Source organism: Oncorhynchus mykiss, chromosome 20, assembly GCF_057628025.1.
Source record: "Oncorhynchus mykiss isolate SJ-2025 chromosome 20, ASM5762802v1, whole genome shotgun sequence".
NCBI lineage: Eukaryota > Metazoa > Chordata > Actinopteri > Salmoniformes > Salmonidae > Oncorhynchus > Oncorhynchus mykiss.
In genome coordinates, this window is record NC_143041.1 from 33509785 (window position 1) to 33531503 (window position 21719).

Genomic DNA, 21719 nt, shown 5'->3' on the forward strand with positions numbered 1-21719 from the left:
GCTTCCCCAAACTTGAAACTCAGGCGCCGCCTATGAGGTCTTTATAAAATCATTTCCTCCACATTTCTGTGGTCGGATTTTCAAGCAAGGTAAGACATGCCTCATAATATGAAATAAAACATGCAGGTTTCAAACAATTAGGTTTGTTTTAAAATGCATATGGCCTCCAGCTCACATTGTCAAGTGGTGGGTGACGCGCTGATAGTCTGCCTAATGTTGTTTTTTCTCCCGGGCAATTTGGCCTGCAACAATTTGATTTATCAGCTTTTTAATTTTTTGGGTGGCCAAAAGACAGCAATTACCAGCTAACGGAAACCCTGGTCTGTATGGTAATTGTCAGGGTTGGAGGAAGTTGTGATGGCAGATGGATGTGGGTGGCTCATACCACTCTCCTCCTTTCACGCTGAGGATAGGAAGATGATGGATGGAGGAATAGAGAGAGATGGAGAGAGAGAGACTGAGGTATGTGTGGGAGTAACCTTAGAGGGAGGCTTCATATGATAACATTCTCTAAAATTAATTCTGACATACGTGTATATCTTGAATATCTGTCTGTATGATAAAAGCACTTAGCAGTTTCTAGTCATACACACACTGTCTTATGCAGATACACTCCTTTGCTGGACGTACAGATTTGGCTAATGTGTGTGTTGTGTGTGAATCTTGGCAATGGCATTCATGTCTTGTGTGAATGGTCAGTGCTGTGCTGAGGAAACAGTGATGACAGATGGGAGTGGGAGGACTACCTCTCACTCAGAGAGAGAAAGAGAGTGGAAAGGAGGGATTGGGGAACAGTGTGAAATGACAGAGATGGAGAGAGCGGGAGGAGAGAGCAAGAAAGAGATTAAGAGAAGGAGGAAAGGATGGATTGTAGAACAGAATGAGACGTCAGTCAGAGAGAGGAGAAAGGACAGAGTCCATGCACTCGTTGATCCCCTGTATCATGGAATCTGTTCCAGGTTCCCAGGTCTCACACTAACGAGAAACTCTAATTAGCCAAACAGCTTAATGGACAGGCCTGGTTTCCTCTCCCCGTCGCCCTCAGAAAGCCTGCACTGTCAGACACACCCAGAGGGTCTCCTGGGTCTGGGCTGGGCTTGCCGTGGGGGAGCAATGTACATTATAGAGCATCACACTAAAGGCATACATTCCTAATCATCTATTCACTCTATTCAGTGTGTGGACAGGCTTATGTCCTGTTCTCACTTATATAACTGACATCCCCATCGCCCTGTGACTGTCCCCACCGTCCCGCCAACACCTGCCAGGTTGTGCTCTAAAACCACTCTCTTTACAAGATTAGAATTCAGTTTCAGAGGAAATTAATCCAAGATTACATTTTAGCTCGCAACAGCAACATGACATTGTGGAGCAGTTGGAGCTCAACGTGACATCAACGGATGTGTCACCCCCCCACCCCCCCACCCCCCTCGATTAAATTACGTTATATTCAAAGGGCTTTATTGGCAGGGAAAACACATGTTTACATTGCCAATGCAAGTGAAAGAGTGACTTCCTGGAAAGCAGCTGGCTGGCAGTGTCAATCAGTAGTGTGGTAGTAAGACTGACACGTTGGCTTTTCATCTCTGAAGTATTGGACAGCCCGGGTGTGTGATGCTGGGCAGACGAGGAAGTAAATGTCACAGGCATGTGGTTAGAAACCCATAGACAGGGAGGGAGGGGTCCATCTCTTGGGTGTGTCTTAATAGTCTAAAGTGGTTTTCGCTCCTAATCTCCTTGTCTTTCATCTCTGATGTTAAAGAATGGGATAGGTGAAAGCACGTTTCCTGTGGACATATTCCATTCTGCTTTCACCTAAGCCAGTGTTTTCCGGTCAGTGTTATGTGAAGCGACAGACCTTTTTTGTAAGGCTACAATGGCTGCCATTGTTTATTTTCTGCAAAATGTTGGGATTTTAGTTTGTGGTCAGCACTGTGTATTATTTGTCTACTCCTCAGATGTCTTTAGGGTCTGCCTGATTTCCAGCGGATAGCTGTCCAGTCACTTGAGCTGCTTTCTGGCAAAAGGTGCTGCATTATTTATTCAGCAGGGACAAATTAGTGAAAGACTGACATGGCTGTCGAGGGGGGACAGGGATGAGTGGCCACTGACAGAAGAGTGTGTGTGTGTGTGTGTGTGTGTGTGTGTGTGCGTGTGTGTGTGTGTGTGTGTGTGTGTGTGTGTGTGTACTTGTGTGTGTGCTTGTATGTGCATAGAGAGCTTATTTAATATTTAACAGTTTACTCTTTTAATCGGTGAGGAACCATCAGAGCCTTCTAGGCCTTCAGATAAGGCCTATATTTCTATTACATATTTACAAAAATTGTAATGATTTTCTGATTTAATCTCATCAGTTTGTGTTGGAAAGAGAAGGGTTAATAATACGCAATAGAAAAATGTATCCAATCAGGATTTTCTTTGGTGGTCTCAGGTAGCCATTGGCTAAGATTTCAGAAGCTGGCATTCAACTGTATTAAAGCAGAATTTTGGAGTAACAGTGGAATTAACCAATGGCATTTTGACTTGCAATGGGTGGGGCTGTAAAAAAAAGTGATTCTCAAAGGTCTGGACATGTCACTATTGAGAGCACAAGAGATCATGAATTCATAAAACAGCAGTGGTGTAGAGTACTTAAGTAAAAATACTTTAAAGTACTAATTAAGTCGTTTTTTGGGGGTATTTGTACTTAACTATATATATGTTTGACAACCTTTACTTCACTACATTCCTAAAGAAAGTAATGTACTTTTTACTCCAGTTTCAAACTTAGTCTACAAATGATCATCATCTGGTTCGTGGCACTGTTTTCTGTTGCAGCCGGCTTGCTGTTAGCTACACTATCTCTTGCTGTTAGCTACACTATCTCTTGCTGTTAGCTACACCATCTCTTGCTGTTAGCTACACTATCTCTTGCTGTTAGCTACACTATCTCTTGCTGTTAGCTAGGCTATCTCTTGCTGTTAGCTACACTATCTCTTGCTGTTAGCTTTTTGGAAATATTGACTGTGAAACATGGTTGCATTTAAACTTTAGATCGCCGGTTAGTATGATGAACGTGATCAAATATATTTGCAATGGGAAGTTATAGCTGGTTTGTTCATTTCATTTTGGACATTAAGTGCGCTTTTGTATTGTCATGATTTCATGGGGCCTACTGGAGTGAATGGGCTCCTTATTCTTTAACATGATGCTGTGTGTGACTGCTGTCTCCTGTCTATCAGCCGTGTCTATGTGTTTGACCAAAATGGTCTCTCCTTCAGCACCATGGACCACAGGTAATACCAGCACCACAGGTATTACAGTCGCTGTCATTTCAGCACCATGAGCCTGTCACCTTTGATGTGACACTGTTGTTGTCGCTATTGGTGGTAGTGTGATAGTGATGTTGGCTTCCTTGAGTTGTGTAATCGTGTTGGGTCCATGCCGGTTCTGTCTGAAGCGCGGCCAGCCTGTTTCATTCATTCATAATGTCATAAAAAAGCATTGTTCCCTCTTCTGTAGAACTAGATAGGTCTGACTACAGAACATATCATGTCGGGCTCATTACATGATGCTATGTTTTATATATATTTCTATGTTATATTCTTGATTTTTTTGGTTTGATTCAACATATTGGAAAAGTTTTGGTCCCTCGGAAGACCTAGGTCCTATAGTCACGGTTCTACACTGCTTTTAATGGATGGCCTCCCTCACCCTACCCAAAAAGCATTGCTCTCATACGCAGTAGGGCACACACACACCGTATCTCCAAACAGGTCAGCCTTGCTGGGGTAATGAGGTATAATTAGCACTCTCTGGCTGGTTGTGGAAGAGGACAGAGTGTGTTGAGGGGTGAGAAGAGTGTGTATGTATGTACAGATGAAGTTGGAAGTTTACATACACCTTAGCCAAATACATTTCAACTCAATTTTTCACAATTCCTGACATATAATCCTAGTAAAAATTCCCTCTTAGGTCAGTTAGGATCACCACTTTATTTTAAGAATGTGAAATGTCAGAATAATAGTAGAGAGAATTATTTATTTCAGCTTTTATTTATTTATTTAGAGTCAGAAGTTTACATACACTCAATTAGTATTTGGTAGCATGACCTTTAAATTGTTTAACTTGGATCAAATGTTTCAGGTGGCCTTCCACAAGCTTCCCACAATAAGGTTGGGTGAATTTTGGCCCATCCCTCCTGACAGAGGTGGTGTAACCGAGTCAGGTTAGTAGGCCTCCTTGCTCGCACACGCTTTTTCAGTTCTGCCCACAAATTTTCTATAGGATTGAAGTCAGGGCTTTGTGATGGCCACTCCAACACCTTGACATTGTTGTCCTTTAGCCATTTTGCCACAACTTTGGAAGTATACTTTGTCCATTTGGAAGACTCATTTGCAAACAAGCTTTAACTTCCTGACTGATGTCTTGAGATGTTGCTTCAATATATCCACATAATTTTCTTTCTCATGATGCCATCTATTTTGTGAAGTACATCAATCCCTCCTGCAGCAAAGCACCCCCACAACATGATGATGCCACACCTGTGCCTCACAGTTAGGTTGGTGTTCTTAGGCTTGCAAGCCTCCCCCTTTTCCCTCCAAACATAACAATGGTCATTATGGCCAAACAGTTCTATTTTTGTTTCCTCAGACCAGAGGACATTTCTCCAAAAAGTACGATCTTTGTCCCCATGTGCAGTTGCAAAGCATAGTCTGGCTTTTTATGGCGGTTTTGGAGCAGTGGCTTCTTCCTTGCTGAGTGGCCTTTCAGGTTATGTCGATATAGAACCCGTTTTACTGTGGACATAGATACTTTTGTACCTGTTTCCTACAGAATCTTCACAAGGTCCTTTGTTGTTGTTCTGGGATTGATTTGCACTTTTCACACCAAAGTAAGTTTGTCTCTAGGAGACAGAACGCATCTCCTCCCTGAGCGGTATGATGGCTGCGTGGTCCCATGGTGTTTATACTTGCGTACTATTGTTTGTACAGATGAAAGTGGTACCTTCAGGCATTTGGAAATTGCTCCCAAGGATGAACCAGACTTGTGGAGGTCTACCATTTTTTTCTGAGGCCTTGGCTAATTTACTTTGATTTTCCCATGATGTCAAGCAAAGAGGCACTGAGTTTGAAGGTAGGCCTTGAAATACATCCACAGGTACACCTCCAATTGGCTCAAATGATGTCAATTAGCTTATCAGAAGCTTCTAAAGCCATGACATAATTTTCTGGAATTTTCCAAGCTCTTTAAAGGCACAATCAGCTTAGTGTATGTAAACTTCTGACCCACTGGAATTGTGATACAGTGAATTAGAAGTGAAATAATCTGTCTGTAAATAATTGTCGGAAAAATTACTTGTGTCATTCACAAAGTAGAAGTTCTAACCGACTTGACAAAACTATAGTTTGTTAACAAGAAATTTGTGGAGTGGTTGAAAAACGACTTTTAATGACTCCAACCTAAGTGTATGTAAACTTCCGACTTCAACTGTATGTGTGTATGTGTTTCTTGTATGCTTCTCCTGTCCCTAGTGTTTAGATGCAGGCCCAGTCTTGGCTTCTAGAGCTGTGTTCTGTTCTGTTCTGTTCTGGCTGGTGTGAGTGCATTAGCTGCAGGAGCCAGGCCAATCCCCAACCTTGAACTACTCTCTGCTGACACACAGCAGGGTGGCCAGATTGTGTGTTTCAGTTAGTTGTGTGTGCGTGCGCCCATCCGTGTTTGTGTGTGTGTGTAACGTCTCCTGGCGTATCTCTCAGAGGGTCCACTGAGGCAAGCTCCCCGGGTCTCAAGTGTTTATGTCTGTTTTGTAGAACTGTGTTAGCGTGTGTGTTAGGGTTGAGATGATGGTGGAATTTTGTTCCATGCTAATAGAAACGTCTTCATCACACTAATTGACTTTGAAGTGAAGTGCTGTTTGAAAAAGGACCCCGGAGACATGCTTGAAATGTAAACAATTTAAAATTTGGTGTTTTATTCGCTCTTCCTTTGACTTTGTGTGCAACTGGGCATGTGTTTTCACTGCACACACTGCTGCAGTTTTCCTTCAGCATATCACCAGAGTCATTTCTGTGTTGCCATCCCCAGTTTTGATCTGTGTGCGCACACAAACACAGACATACACACACGAAAGGCTTACGATGGCAAATCAGTTGGCTGTACTTTACAGTTTATTTCCTCCTTTACAACATGTGTTGTTCCTTGAGGGACACAGCGGTCTATGGCACTGCATTTCAGTGCTAGAGGCATCACTACAGACCCGGGTTTGAGCCCGGGCTGTATCACAACCAGCCGTGATCGGAAGTCCTATAGGGCTGCACACAATTGGCCCAGTGTCGTCCGGGTTAGGGGAGGGTTTGGCCGGGGTAGGCTGTCATTGTAAATATGAATTTGTTTTTAACTGACTTGACTAGTTAAATAAATGTTAAATAAAAAATCAATACAAAAAGTGTTGTTTTCCAACAGAAAATCAACAGATATTCATGGGGTCTGTATTCTGAATCATCTTATTATAATTAAAGTATAGCCTGCCATGCGTGATAGCTGTTGTTTTTTAGACAGCAGTTGTACTGTTTCACTTGTATAGCCTGTGCCTTGATCGCTAATTGCAAATTATGATTGATTGACGCTTTGAAAATGGCTTCTTGCCAAAGCTAATCTGGGTAAGAGGTCACTACCACATCAACTCAGTTGGTTGAATTTCACATGCATCCCTTTCTAACTGAATGTGATTACCATAAAGAAATACTACAGTATTTGAAATTGCAATGATACATTCTATATCACAATACACGTGTGTGTCTCTGTGAGGATTCATAGGGGGCTCTGGTGAGTGTATGAGTGCTTTTCAACGTGTTTGTGTGTTTCACAGGGCGTGTGTGTTTTTTTAAAAGTGTGTATGTGTGTGTGTGTGTGTGTGTGTGTGTGTGTGTGTGTGTGTGTGTGTGTGTGTGTGTGAGAGAGAGAGAGAGAGAAGGCTCTGGTGTGTGTCACTCTTCGGGTGCACACTGTCACTGAGGCCAGAGATAAAACACAATGTGCTCTGTGTTCTCCCTGCTCCTGTAACCTTGCCCCCCCCCTCTCTCTCGCTCGCTCTCTTTCTCTCCCTCTCTCTTTCTCCCTCTCTCTTTGTCTCTTCCATTCTTTATCCCCCCTCTTTGTCTCTCCCTCTCCCAGTTCCCTTCATTCAGTTTTTGACAATAGCGATAAACAGACTAGAAAGACCAAATAGAATAAACAGAAAAAGGAAAGAGAAAATTACCTAGAAACTGTAACTAAGAACTATTCAATGTGTGACTCATTGTAGCACTATGAATGAGCAACAAATACTGTATGCAGTTGTGTGTGTGTGTGTGTGTGTGTGTGTGTGTGTGTGTGTGTGTGTGTGTGTTTGTGTGTGTGTGTGTGCAGTAGTCGATATTCTCCTCAGAATACTATCCCCTCTCTAGCACGGTGTTGGGTGGGCCAGAGCCATAGAGAACAGCACTGTCATGTGCTTCCACTTTATCAGGAAGGAGAGATACTTCACTGCCAGAGCCAATCCTCATTTAGACAGACTCAGAGATACTCCACTGCCAGAGCCAATCCTCATTTAGACAGACTCAGAGATACTTCACTGCCAGAGCCAATCCTCATTTAGACAGACTCAGAGATACTCCACTGCCAGAGCCAGTCCTCATTTAGACAGACTCAGACAAGAAGGCAGGAATGCTCAAAGGCCTTTATTTTTGGGCGACTTACCACAGCCTCTGAAGACTCAACACTGTGCATAGATACACACACACACACACACACACAGGCAGACAGATGAGGGTGGTGGGGGGTGCAAAGTTGAAGAGCTTTTCCACAGACACGGAGTCGTGTGTCTCTTTATCGCTCCTTTATTGCGAGGGATGGAGGGTGTCGTTGGACATTTTGGGATGTAAGGAACAGGCGAGAAGATAAGAGGTCTCTGATGAAAGATGCCAGGGAGAGGCATGAAACCATCAGGGTTTGATGGTTGATTGCTGAAAATATGTCAACATCTTTTAACAGACGCCATTCAGCCCAAGGTGTTTTCACAAAACAGCCTCCCCGACAAGGGAGGGAGGGAGAATGTGTGTGTATAGGGTGACAGGTAGCCTAGCAGTTAGTGTTGGAACAGTAACCGAAAGGTCACTAGTTCGAATCCCAGAGCCAACAAGGTGAAAAGCTGTCAATGTGCCCTTGAGCAAGGCACTTAACCATAACTGCTCCAGGCTCGCCGTTGATCATGGCTGACCCTGGCTGTGACCCCACACTCCGTGGGTCAGAAGTTTATATACACTCAATTTGTATTTGGTAGCATTGCCTTTAAATTGTTTAACTTGGGTCAAATGTTTCAGGTAGCCTTCCACAAGCTTCCCACAATAAGTTGGGTGAATTTTGGCCCATTCTTCCTGACAGAGCTGGTGTAACTGATTCAGGTTTGTAGGCCTCCTCCAGTTCTGCCCACAAATTTTCTATAGGATTGAGGTCAGGGCTTTGTGATGGCCACTCCAATACCTTGGCTTTGTTGTCCTTAACCCATTTTTCCAGATGCTTGGGGTCATTGTCCATATGGAAGACCCATTTGCGACCAAGCTTTAACTTCCTGTCTGATGTCTTGAGATGTTGCTTCAATATATTCACATAATTTTCCTTCTTTATGATGCCATTTATTTTGTGAAGTGCACCAGTCCCTCCTGCAGCAAAGCACCCCGACAACATGATGCTTCCACCCCCGCGCTTCATGGTTGGGATGGTGTTCTTCGGCTTGCAAGCCTCCCCCTTTTTCCTCCAAACATAACGATGGTCATTATGGCCAAACAGTTCTATTTTTGTTTCATCAGACCAGAGGACATTTCTCCAAAAAGGATGATCTTTGTCCCCATGTGCAGTTGCAAACCGTAGTCTGGCCTTTTTATGGCGGTTTTGGAGCAGTGGCTTCTTCCTTGCTGAGCGGCCTTTCAGGTTATGTCGATATAGGACTCGTTTTACTGTGGATATAGATACTTTTGTACCTGTTTCCTCCAGCATCTTCACAATGTCCTTTGCTGTTGTTCTGGGATTGATTTGCACTTTTCGCACCAAAGTACGTTCATCTCTAGGAGACAGAACGCATCTCCTTCCTGAGCGGTATGACGGCTGTGTGGTCCCATGGTGTTTATACTTGCGTACTATTGTTTGTACAGATGAAAGTGGTACCTTCAGGCGTTTGGAAATTGCTCCCAAGGATGAACCAGACTTGTGGAGGTCTACAAATGTTTTTCTGAGGTCTTGGCTGATTTCATTTGATTTCCTCATGATGCCAAGCAAAGAGGCACTGAGTTTGATGGAAGGCCTTGAAATACATCCACAGGTACACCTCCAATTGACTCAAATGATGTCAATTAGCCTATCAGAAGCTTCTAAAGCCATGACATCATTTTCTGGAATTTTCCAAGCTGTTTAAAGGCAGTCAACTTAGTGTATGTAAACTTCTGACCCACTGGAATTGTGATACAGTGAATTATAAGTGAAATAATGTCTGTTAACAAATGTTTGAAAAATGACTTGTGTCATGCACAAAGTAGATGTCCTAACTGACTTGCCAAAACTATAGTTTGTGGAGTGGTTGAAAAACGACTTTTAATGACTCCAACCTAAGTGTATGTAAACCTCCAACTTCAACTGTACATGTGTGAAATAAGACAGATATAAGCACCCACACACACTGCTAGGGTCATAAGACATTATAGTTTTTGCAGCACTAACTGACATAGAGGCACAGTGAGAAGGAGAGTGAGAGAGCCGGATGAAGTGAAAGCTACAGAAATTGAATTAAAGCCTGTATTTTATATATATTTCCACACTATGAGGTTGGAATAACACTGTGAAATTGTGAAAATGATGATAATGCCGTTATGATGAGAACAGCCCTTAGCCATGGTATATTGGTCATATACCACACTCCCTCGTTCCTTATTGCTTAAGTATACCAATAAAAAATAGAGTTCCAAACCTCTCTGCCAATAACAGCTCATTTTCCTTTTTCCCCTCCTCACTCAGACCACTCCCAGACAGTCCTAGCAAAATTCTTGCTGGACAAATTGCTCTTTGCTACGAAGCTATTTTGGTTTCTTTTTTACCATTTTAATTGAAAACAATCACAGTAAGGTACTTAATTGTTACCCAGAAATGATTTGATATGGAGATAAAAACAGCTGGATTGGACATTTAAACTATACAGTTTCATTTTCTGGTGCATGTGTGTGGTTCTGTGCTCTTGCAGATACGTTGCAGATATTGAGATGAAGTGAAATGAAGAAGGGACATAAAAAAAACACTTAACAACACATATATGGCTACTTGTGTCCCGAACACAAAAACTACAACTGAAATGAAATAATATAAAAACCAGGAAATGTAAGCTAGATAAAAATGTGTAAATCTGATCAGAACTAAACTGAATTTCAAATTAAAATCTAATATAAAAACACAAAGCTATGACCTTGGTGGAAGGAGACATTGAATGGGGATGAATGTGTCTTGTGTTTAGAGTACAGCACTCAAAGCACTCACTAACATGTCAGTGTCTGTTCATATGGGTACTGGCAGAAAAGACAAAGCAACTGACAAGCTGAATATGACTATAGAAGAATCTCATCTCAGTATATCTGTTTCTGATTTTCTATATGTACTATGTACAATATATCCCCTACTATTTCAATTCCAATACTTGTTTTTGAAGTATTCTGATTACACAAACAAGTAAGATTATACAAAAAAAGGTATGAACTGTAATTCCTTTAATTCAGTGGTTCTCAGTCCTGGTCCTGGGGACCTAAAGGGGTACACATTTTAGTTTTTGACCTAGCACTAACACCTGATTCAAATCATCAAAGCTTGATGATGAGTTGACCATTAGACCGTAGCTGTGTAGTGCTAGGTGTGTAGTGCTAGGTGTGTAGTACTAGGTGTGTAGTGCTAGGTGTGTAGTGCTAGGTGTGTAGTGCTAGGTGTGTAGTGCTAGGTGTGTAGTGCTAGGTGTCTAGTACTAGGTGTGTAGTGCTAGATGTGTAGTGCTAGGTGTGTAGTGCTAGGTGTGTAGTGCTAGGTGTGTAGTGCTAGGTGTGTAGTACTAGATGTGTAGTGCTAGGTGTGTAGTGCTAGGTGTGTAGTGCTAGGTGTGTAGTGCTAGGTGTGTAGTACTAGGTGTGTAGTGCTAGGTGTGTAGTGCTAGGTGTGTAGTGCTAGGTGTGTAGTGCTAGGTGTGTAGTGCTAGGTGTGTAGTGCTAGGTGTGTAGTACTAGGTGTGTAGTACTAGGTGTGTAGTGCTAGGTGTGTAGTACTAGGTGTGTAGTGCTAGGTGTGTAGTGCTAGGTGTGTAGTGCTAGGTGTGTAGTACTAGGTGTGTAGTGCTAGGTGTGTAGTACTAGGTGTGTAGTGCTAGGTGTGTAGTACTAGGTGTGTAGTGCTAGGTGTGTAGTACTAGGTGTGTAGTGCTAGGTGTGTAGTGCTAGGTGTGTAGTGCTAGGTGTGTAGTACTAGCTGTGAAGTGCTAGGTGTGTAGTGCTAGGTGTGTAGTACTAGGTGTGTAGTGCTAGGTGTGTAGTACTAGGTGTGTAGTGCTAGGTGTGTAGTGCTAGGTGTGTAGTGCTAGGTGTGTAGTACTAGCTGTGTAGTACTAGGTGTGTAGTGCTAGGTGTGTAGTGCTAGGTGTGTAGTGCTAGGTGTGTAGTACTAGATGTGTAGTGCTAGGTGTGTAGTGCTAGGTGTGTAGTACTAGGTGTGTAGTGCTAGGTGTGTAGTACTAGGTGTGTAGTACTAGGTGTGTAGTGCTAGGTGTGTAGTGCTAGGTGTGTAGTACTAGGTGTGTAGTGCTAGGTGTGTAGTGCTAGGTGTGTAGTGCTAGGTGTGTAGTACTAGGTGTGTAGTGCTAGGTGTGTAGTACTAGGTGTGTAGTGCTAGGTGTGTAGTACTAGGTGTGTAGTGCTAGGTGTGTAGTACTAGGTGTGTAGTGCTAGGTGTGTAGTGCTAGGTGTGTAGTGCTAGGTGTGTAGTGCTAGGTGTGTAGTGCTAGGTGTGTAGTGCTAGGTGTGTAGTACTAGGTGTGTAGTGCTAGGTGTGTAGTGATAGGTGTGTAGTACTAGGTGTGTAGTACTAGGTGTGTAGTGCTAGGTGTGTAGTACTAGGTGTGTAGTGCTAGGTGTGTAGTACTAGGTGTGTAGTGCTAGGTGTGTAGTACTAGGTGTGTAGTGCTAGGTGTGTAGTACTAGGTGTGTAGTGCTAGGTGTGTAGTACTAGGTGTGTAGTGCTAGGTGTGTAGTACTAGGTGTGTAGTGCTAGGTGTGTAGTACTAGGTGTGTAGTGCTAGGTGTGTAGTACTAGCTGTGTAGTGCTAGGTGTGTAGTACTAGGTGTGTAGTGCTAGGTGTGTAGTGCTAGGTGTGTAGTACTAGGTGTGTAGTGCTAGGTGTGTAGTGCTAGGTGTGTAGTGCTAGGTGTGTAGTACTAGGTGTGTAGTGCTAGGTGTGTAGTACTAGGTGTGTAGTGCTAGGTGTGTAGTACTAGGTGTGTAGTGCTAGGTGTGTAGTACTAGCTGTGTAGTGCTAGGTGTGTAGTACTAGGTGTGTAGTGCTAGGTGTGTAGTACTAGGTGTGTAGTGCTAGGTGTGTAGTGCTAGGTGTGTAGTGCTAGGTGTGTAGTGCTAGGTGTGTAGTGCTAGGTGTGTAGTACTAGCTGTGTAGTGCTAGGTGTGTAGTGCTAGGTGTGTAGTACTAGGTGTGTAGTGCTAGGTGTGTAGTGCTAGGTGTGTAGTGCTAGGTGTGTAGTACTAGGTGTGTAGTGCTAGGTGTGTAGTACTAGGTGTGTAGTGCTAGGTGTGTAGTACTAGCTGTGTAGTGCTAGGTGTGTAGTGCTAGGTGTGTAGTACTAGGTGTGTAGTGCTAGGTGTGTAGTGCTAGGTGTGTAGTGCTAGGTGTGTAGTGCTAGGTGTGTAGTGCTAGGTGTGTAGTGCTAGGTGTGTAGTACTAGCTGTGTAGTGCTAGGTGTGTAGTGCTAGGTGTGTAGTGCTAGGTGTGTAGTGCTAGGTGTGTAGTACTAGGTGTGTAGTGCTAGGTGTGTAGTGCTAGGTGTGTAGTACTAGGTGTGTAGTGCTAGGTGTGTAGTGCTAGGTGTGTAGTGCTAGGTGTGTAGTGCTAGGTTTGTAGTGCTAGGTGTGTAGTGCTAGGTGTGTAGTACTAGGTGTGTAGTGCTAGGTGTGTAGTACTAGCTGTGTAGTGCTAGGTGTGTAGTGCTAGGTGTGTAGTACTAGGTGTGTAGTGCTAGGTGTGTAGTGCTAGGTGTGTAGTGCTAGGTGTGTAGTGCTAGGTGTGTAGTGCTAGGTGTGTAGTGCTAGGTGTGTAGTGCTAGGTGTGTAGTACTAGGTGTGTAGTGCTAGGTGTGTAGTACTAGGTGTGTAGTACTAGGTGTGTAGTGCTAGGTGTGTAGTACTAGGTGTGTAGTGCTAGGTGTGTAGTGCTAGGTGTGTAGTGCTAGGTGTGTAGTGCTAGGTGTGTAGTGCTAGGTGTGTAGTGCTAGGTGTGTAGTGCTAGGTGTGTAGTACTAGGTGTGTAGTACTAGCTGTGTAGTGCTAGGGAAAAACTAAATGTGCACCCCTTTGGGTCCCCAGGACCAGGATTAAGAAACACTGCTTTAATTTATTTTAAACGTTTTGTAAAAATATATTTGATTTCCTGGTCCCCTAGCCATCTCCTCTCCTCCCCCACCCTGGCTACATGTAATCCCATTGGGCAAAGACGTAAATTCAGCATCTATTCCACGTTGGTTCAGAGTAATTTAATTTAAATGACGTGGAAACTTTCAACCACTGTGTGTCCCGTGAGATGCCATCACATTACAAGGAGTATAGGAGTGCTGCTGCACCTGAAGAGGTTGATATATAGGATGAGTAATCAAAGATATTCAAGCATTCTGAGTGTATTGGTCACGGCACTAGAATGAGAAGCAATGTCTTCTGATTCACTCTGTTGTACCTAGCTAAACAGTCTTTCTGCAAGTCAGTTTAAGAACAAATGCTTATTTACAATGACGGCCTAACCCCCCTATCCTGGATGACGCTGGGCCAATTGTGCGCCGCCCCATGGGACTCCTGATCACAGCTGGTTGTGACACAGACTGTGAACAAACCAGGGTCTGTAGTGACGCCTTTAGCACTGCAATACAGTGCCTTAGACCACGGCGTCACTCGGGAGTATGAAGATTAAGGGGAGGAGACAGGTTAAAGAAGGGTTTTTAAGCCTTGAGACATGGATTGTTTACATGTGCCATTCAGAGGGTGAATGGGCAAGACAAAACGGGGTAGTAGGTCCCAGGCCACCAGTTTGTGTCAAGAACTGCTACGCTGCTGGTTTTTCACCCTCTACAGTTTCCTGTGTGTACCAAGAATGTTCCACCACCCAAAGGACTTCCAGCCAACTTGACACAACTGTGGGAAGCATTGGAGTCAACATGGGCCAGCATCCCTGTGTAATACTTTCGACACCTTGTAGAGTGTGTGTAGTCTGTGTATCTACTGATGTAATATACTGCAACTTAAACACATATATTCAGTGTGAAAATAGATGATGTACTGTTCTTGCCTAAAGCACTCTATAGTGGTAAAGCACTGTTGTTGCTGAATAAAGATGTGGTTCTATGCAGTTCAAGTCCACACAAATATAAATATAAATACACAACACACATCCTCATCTATTTGGCTTTCTCTCTGGAACCCACTCAGATACACAGGACACGACACACATAAACTCTCTCTCTCTCTCTCTCTCTCTCTCTCTCTCACACACACATACACACACACACACACACACACACACACACACACACTCAGCCTTTCCTTCCTTAGCTGGCGTCTATATTTAGTGGCCACTGCACCTGTGAGACTGAGCGTGCCCAGAAGGCTGTTGATGAATGGAGGCCTGTGACCTCACAGGAAAGGAGGCAGGGGTGGGGGGAGTCGGGGGTCGCATGGCGGGATAACAAACATGTCGCCACTCCACCATGGCTCTGTCTCTACTCCGTCCGGACAACAACATCATCTTCTGAGCAGCACTCAGAAGCCTTCTCAACAGCACTGAGAGGGGAGGCACTATGCAGTAAGAATAGGATACTTGTCCCTCTCACAGTCTGCATTCTACATAATGCACTTCAAGAGCACTGATCTACAAAGTGCCCTACATCCTGTTCTTGGCTATCCATCTTTAGTACACTCTTAGCAAAAAGGGTCCTGAAAGGGTTCTTCTGCTGTCCAGGTTGAGCCCTTTATGATTCCATGTAGAACTCTTGGGTTCCATGTAAAACCCTCTGTGGAAATCGTTCTACATGGAACTCCAAAAAGTTATATCTGGAACCTAAAGGGTTCTACTTGTCATGTTTAATGTTTTTTTGTGGACCCCAAGAAGAATACCTGCTGTTTTGGCAAAAGTTAATAGGGATCCCAATAAACCACTACCTGGAACCAAACAGGTTTCTTCAAACGGTTCTTCTTTTAGGTTCTAGATATAACTTTTTTTTCTAAGAGTGTAGAGATCTATCTATTATGTTCTATTTCTATGTGTTTCTGTGGCCTCAAATACAGACGAATGTATTGTCTAACCTACTGCTGGAAGACTATTGTTCCAACATGCAGGCTGGGGAAGAGGCCTACTCCACCCTCTCTCTGTCTCTCTTCTTCCGTCTTTTTCTTCCTCTGTCTTTCTCTCCCTTTTGTCTGTTTACACTGCACATCTTCCAGACGACTACACCGGGGCACGGAACCTTTCTCAGGTTACCAGGGAGGGAGGGAGAGAGAGGAAGAGATGGAGGGAGAGAGATTGCAAGGCAGTCAACACCTCACATGTGTGGGCCCTATTTGTTCTGCACTTTACCCCAGGCTGCGGGGGGGGGGGGGGGGGGGGGGGTACTGCTGTACCCTAGAAGGGCTGTATTTACTGGGCTGGCTGTGGGTTTGATGGATGGATCTGGGGCACCTGAAAGAGAGAGAGATGAAGGAAGGCTAGAGTGTTGTATTGTGTTAGGGTGGCTAGTGAAGGCTGCAATATCTATATAATTGTAGCATATAATCTGTGAAAGCCACCTATAGCTGCAGCCTAGTTCTGACACCTGCAAATGTTGCCATATCCCATTTTAGAATGCATTATGGTAGAATGATGGATTTTGTCACTGTAGCGCCCCCTCCTTCACCTCGTATATAGCCCAAGCCCACGTCCTCTCTGCGGTGGAGATTGCACCAATTCTCAGCAATGTGTGTGCTCAAAACAGGACCAGATGAGGAAATTACTGGGTGCAGTCTGTGTGTGTGTGTCTTTGTGCACTGTGCAGAAGGGGATTATGGATGGGCCGTGGGCGGCTGCTGCCGGTAGAAACTCTCTGAGCCCCAGCCGCCGCGATCCCTGCCCACTCTCTCTTATGAGATGAGCTAACACACACACACACACACACACCATAACTCAATCTCATCTGCTTATGCCCAGTAGAGCCCCCAGGGACTTGAGCTCAGGCTTGGCAATCGATAGGCGAGAGTGTGTGTGGGTGGGGGGGTATGGTTTAGAGAGGGCCGTGGGTGAACGGATGTATACCGTCCACAAAGCTACAATGTAACACACTCAGGACTCTTCCTGGTCTTAGTATATAAACACTGCAGTATTCAGCAACCCAAGGGCATGCACGTTGTAGTACTGCACACACACACACACACACACACACACACACACACACACACACACACACACTAGCTCCTGAGAGCCATACCAGAGATACTGTAATGACGAGATGGTCTTGTTTCCTCCCTAACAATGGGAGTCGTTTTCCCAATGGCGGGAAGGCAGGTTGTCTGCTTATCAGTCTGCTTATCGGTCTGCTTATCACTTATCACGTGGACAGATTTTGATGGGAGTGAACCCTCTCTCTTCAGCTCTTCCTCTTTGGCCATACTGAATATTAGCCATTACTGTAGCAGTGTTAGTACCCTCAGAGAGAACGGTGTGTGTGTGGTGGGGGGGTGGGGGGGTTTCCATACCATACTATACTTCATATTCAGTGTTTCTACTCCAGTATGAAAGCTGACAGTTTGTTCTGTTTTGTTCTTCTCTCCCAGATTGACTTGGAGCCTGAGGGGAGGGTGTACGTCATCATGGACCTGTCTGGATCGTCTAGTGAAGGTAAGTTGTGAGCTGTGCTGATATAGTATCAGCGATGAGTGGATCTGACTAGTTTACACTGAGGCACAGCTTGCCCAAACGTATGGCCACATGCCCAATTTCTACTTATCCCACGACTGACAAACTTTCCCTTGAAAGTGCATTATTAGAGTGTTGTGCCAGATGTTACATTGTATACAGTCAGTATACAGTGTGTTTATTTGGACAGGGAAGCTGAATAATACTCCACCATTTTGGATTTGAGATCCAACGTTTAATATGAGGTGACAGTACAGAATGTCACTTTCTATTTAGACATAAAAGCACTTTATGAATCTCGTCCCCCCCCCCATTTGAAGGTGTTTAGACAAATTACAGGTTTATCATTTTAAAAGGCTAATTGATCATTAGAAAACCCTTTTGCAATTATGTTGACACAGCTGAAAACTGTTGTCCTGATTAAAGAAGCAATAAAACTGGTCTTCTTTAGACTAGTTGAGTATCTGGAGCATCAGCATTTGTGGTTTCGATTACAGGCTCAAAATGGCCAGAAACAAATAACTTTCTTCTGAAACTAGTCAGTTTAGTCTTGTTCTGAGAAATGAAGGCTATTCCATGCGAGAAATTGCCAAGAAACTGAAGATCTGGTACAACGCTGTGTACTACTCCCTTCACAGAACAACGCAAACTGGCTCTAACCAGAATAGAAAGAGGAGTGGGAGGCCCCGGTGCACAACTGAGCAAGAGCAAAAGTACAGTAGAATGTCTAGTTTGAGAAACAGACGCCTCACAAGTCCTCAGCTCGCAGCTTCATTTAACAGTACCTGCAAAACACCAGTCTCAATGTCAACAGTGAAGATGCAACTCTGGGATGCTGGCCTTCTAGTTCCTCTGTCCAGTGTCTGTGTTCTTTTGCCCATCTTAATCTTTTATTTTTAATGGCCAGTTTGAGATAAGGCCAGCATCTCGGAGTCACCTCTTTACTGTTGACGTTGAGACTGGTGTTTTGCGGGTACTATTTAATGAAGCTGCCAGTTGCGGACATGTGACTCTCCAATGTACTTGTCCTCTTGATCAGTTGTGCACCGGGGCCTCCCACTCCTCTTTCTATTTTGGTTAGAGCCAGTTTGCGCTGTTCTGTGAAGGGAGTAGTACACAGCGTTGTACGAGATCTTCAGTTTCTTGGAAATTTAACCTTGCTAGACATGCTAACCTTTACCAATTACAGGTGATGTTAATATTTTTGGTATGATATTTTTCCCTCTAACTTTCTCACGTATTCTAATTTATGATTTATTCATGATCATCTGTAGTCATGGTAGCATCCACATTAATTTAGAAGTGTTCAGAAACATATTATTTACAATAAAAAAATATATTATTATTTAAAAATGACACAATACATTATTTACCATTCATTTCTATTGGGCACAACATAATCTGAAACACAACCAAAACAAACTGCAAATGCATCCAACAAGTTTGTGGAGTCACAAGCTTGATGTACAGTAGTCATTGTGTGCAGGAATATGGGACCAAATACAGTACCAGTCAAAGGTTTGGACACACCTACTCATTATTTTGACTATTCTCTACATTGTAGAATAATAGTGAAGACATCAAAACCATGAAATAACACATATGGAATCATGTAGTAACCAAAAAAAGTGTTAAACAATTAAAAAAATATATTTATATTTGAGATTTTTCAAAGTAGCCACCCTTTGCCTTGATGACAGCTTTGCACACTCTTGGCATTCTCTCAACCAGCTTCATGAGGTAGTCACCTGGAATGCATTTCAATTAACAGGTGTGCCTTGTTAAAAGTACATTTGTGGAATTTATTAACCTTCTTAATCCATTTGAGCCAATCAGTTGTGTTGTGACAAGGTAGGGGTGGTATACAGAAGATAGCCCTATTTGGTAAAAGACCAAGTCCATATTATGACAAGAACAGCTCAAATAAGCAAAGAGAAACGACAGTCCATCATTACTTTAAGACCTGAAGGTCAGTCAATCCGGAAAGAACTTTTAATGTTTATTCAAGTGCAGTCGCAAAAACCATCAAGCGCTATGATGAAACTGGCTCTCATGAGGACCGCCACAGGAAAAGACGACCCAGAGTTACCTCTGCTGTCAAGGATAAGTTCATTAGAGTTACCAGCCTCAGATTGCAGCCCAAATAAATCCTTCACAGAGTTCAAGTAACAGAAACATCTCAACATCAACTGTTCAGAGGAGACTGCAGGAATCAGACCTTCATGGCCTAATGGCTGCAAAGAAACCACTACTAAAGGACACTGATAATAAGAAGAGACTTGCTTGGGCCAAGAAACACGAGCAATGGACATTAGACCAGTGGAAACCTGTCCTTTGGTCTGTTGAGTCCAAATGACAGATTTCCGCATGTGTGGTTCCCACCGTGAAGCATGGAGGAGGAGGTGTGAGGGTGTGGGGGTGCTTTGCTCCCGAGTGGCGCAGCGGTCTAAGTCACTGCATCTCAGTGCAAGAGGTGTCACTACAGTCCCTGGTTCAAAATTAGGCTGTATCACATCCGGCTGTGATTGGGAGTCCCATAGGGTGGCGCACAATTGGCCCAGCGTCGTCCAGGTTTGGCCGGGGTAGGCCGTCATTGTAAATAAGAATTTGTTCTTAACTGACTTGCCTAGTTACATAAAAAAATGTATTTATTAATTTACAATTCAAGGCGTACTTAACCAGCATGGCTACCACAGCATTCTGCAGCGATACACCATCCCATCTAGTTTGCGCTTAGTGGGACCATCATTTGTTTTTCAGCAGGACAATTACCCAACACACCTCCAGAATGTGTAAGGGCTATTTGACCAAGAAGGAGAGTGATGGAGTGCTGCATCAGATGACCTGGCCTCCACAATCTTCCGAACTCAACCCAATTGAGATGGTTTGGAATGACTTGGACCGCGGAGTGAAGGAAAAGCAGCCAACAAGTGCTCAGCATATGTGGGAACACCTTCAACACTGTTGGAAAAGCATTCCTCTTGAAGCTGGTTGAGAGAATGCAAGAGTGCGCAAAGTCATCAAGGCAAAGGGTGACTGGATTGGCTAGCACTGACCAATCTCTGATTGGTTTGCCTGCTCCCATTCAAAATGAGATCTCCTCTCCTTTTCCTGGATGCTGATTAGAGCCACTAAAAGGAGAAGTCCCTCTCATCTGTCTCTTTCTCTTGTCATTCTCTCACCCCCTTATTTAGGGTGGCTGGATCACTCAACATGTCACTGATGTGTCACTCAAACACGGGGGTGGTTGTGCTTTGTCACAGTACGTCACACTCACCTATTTCTCAGTGATGCTTCAATTCTTTCATTCGGTTCTTGCTCCTTTCTTCTCTAGTCTTTCTCTCTCTCTCATTCTATCTCTCCGTAATGTGACTGTGGCCATGAGAGAAGTGTACGTGAGTCAGAGTTTCAAGCTCCCTTATCATTGTTACATCAGGAAATGGACATTTAGCATTTCCTGTGACTTGCTAGTGTGAGCGAGTCATTGGACAGTGGCAGGAAAAATACCTTGTCATCACAGAGCGACAACCATCTGTTTGTCCCTGTCTGAGGTGAAGAACAACAATAATAATATACACAGATTCATCATCAACTATTTTATCATAAGTACTCTATTTCAATACCGTTATCATGAATAAGTGTATCACGCCCGTACATTTCAAAGCTTTTGCTGAGACGGATAGGGTTAGGTTTAAGTCTGTGAGTGAATTAGCTGTACACATTCAAATGTACATTAATTGTTGTAAAAGCTGATTTGCTTTGATAGTAAGAGACACTCATGTCCTTTCCTAGCTAGGTAGGTCAGAGCAAGGGTAGTGTCTTCAGCACCTGTATTATAAGACAGAGGGTGTGTAAAACAGGGTCGTGTCTTCAGCACCTGTATTATAAGACAGAGGGTGTGTAAAACAGGGTCGTGTCTTCAGCACCTGTATTATAAGACAGAGGGTGTGTAAAACAGGGTCGTGTCTTCAGCACCTGTATTATAAGACAGAGGGTGTGTAAAACAGGGTCGTGTCTTCAGCACCTGTATTATAAGACAGAGGGTGTGTAAAACAGGGTTGTGTCTTCAGCACCTGTATTATAAGACAGAGGGTGTGTAAAACAGGGTTGTGTCTTGTAACAGTTTTCTTCCGTTGAAGGAGAGGAGGACCAAAATGCAGCGTGGTTAGTGTTCAACATGTTTAATATAGACGATAAACGAGAACACTTACAAAATAACAAGTGTGAAAACCGAAAACAGTCCTATCTGGTGCATAGACACAAAGACAGAAGACAACCACCCACAGAATATGGCTGCCTAAATATGGTTCCCAATCAGAGACAACGATAGACAGCTGCCTCTAATTGAGAACCAATCTAGGCAACCATAGACATACAAACTACCTAGAAAGGAAACAGCCCCATAAACATACAAAACCCCTAGACCAGACAAAACACATAAATCCCCCATGTCACACCCTGACATAACCAAAATAATAAAGAAAACAAAGATAACTAAGGCCAGGGTGTGTTAAACAGGGTAGTG

At 43.6% G+C, this 21719-nt stretch overlaps 1 protein-coding gene and 1 long non-coding RNA gene across 3 annotated transcripts in view; both read left to right on the top strand.

Annotated features, from left to right (window-relative positions):
* Positions 1-21719, top strand: part of LOC149974574 (uncharacterized) — a 423285-nt gene that overhangs the window by 103026 nt on the left and 298540 nt on the right. The gene's annotated exons all lie outside the window — the stretch shown is intronic.
* Positions 1-21719, top strand: part of LOC110499309 (protein kinase C epsilon type) — a 158732-nt gene that overhangs the window by 24679 nt on the left and 112334 nt on the right. For both annotated transcript variants that reach the window (XR_016489481.1, XM_090212943.1), the window contains exon 2: positions 17113-17176. Coding sequence is in view for 1 of the 2 variants with exons in the window: in XM_090212943.1 (XP_090069069.1) it covers positions 17113-17176 (64 nt within the window). In the remaining variant the exon portion in view is untranslated. The remainder of the gene's footprint in view (positions 1-17112; positions 17177-21719) is intronic.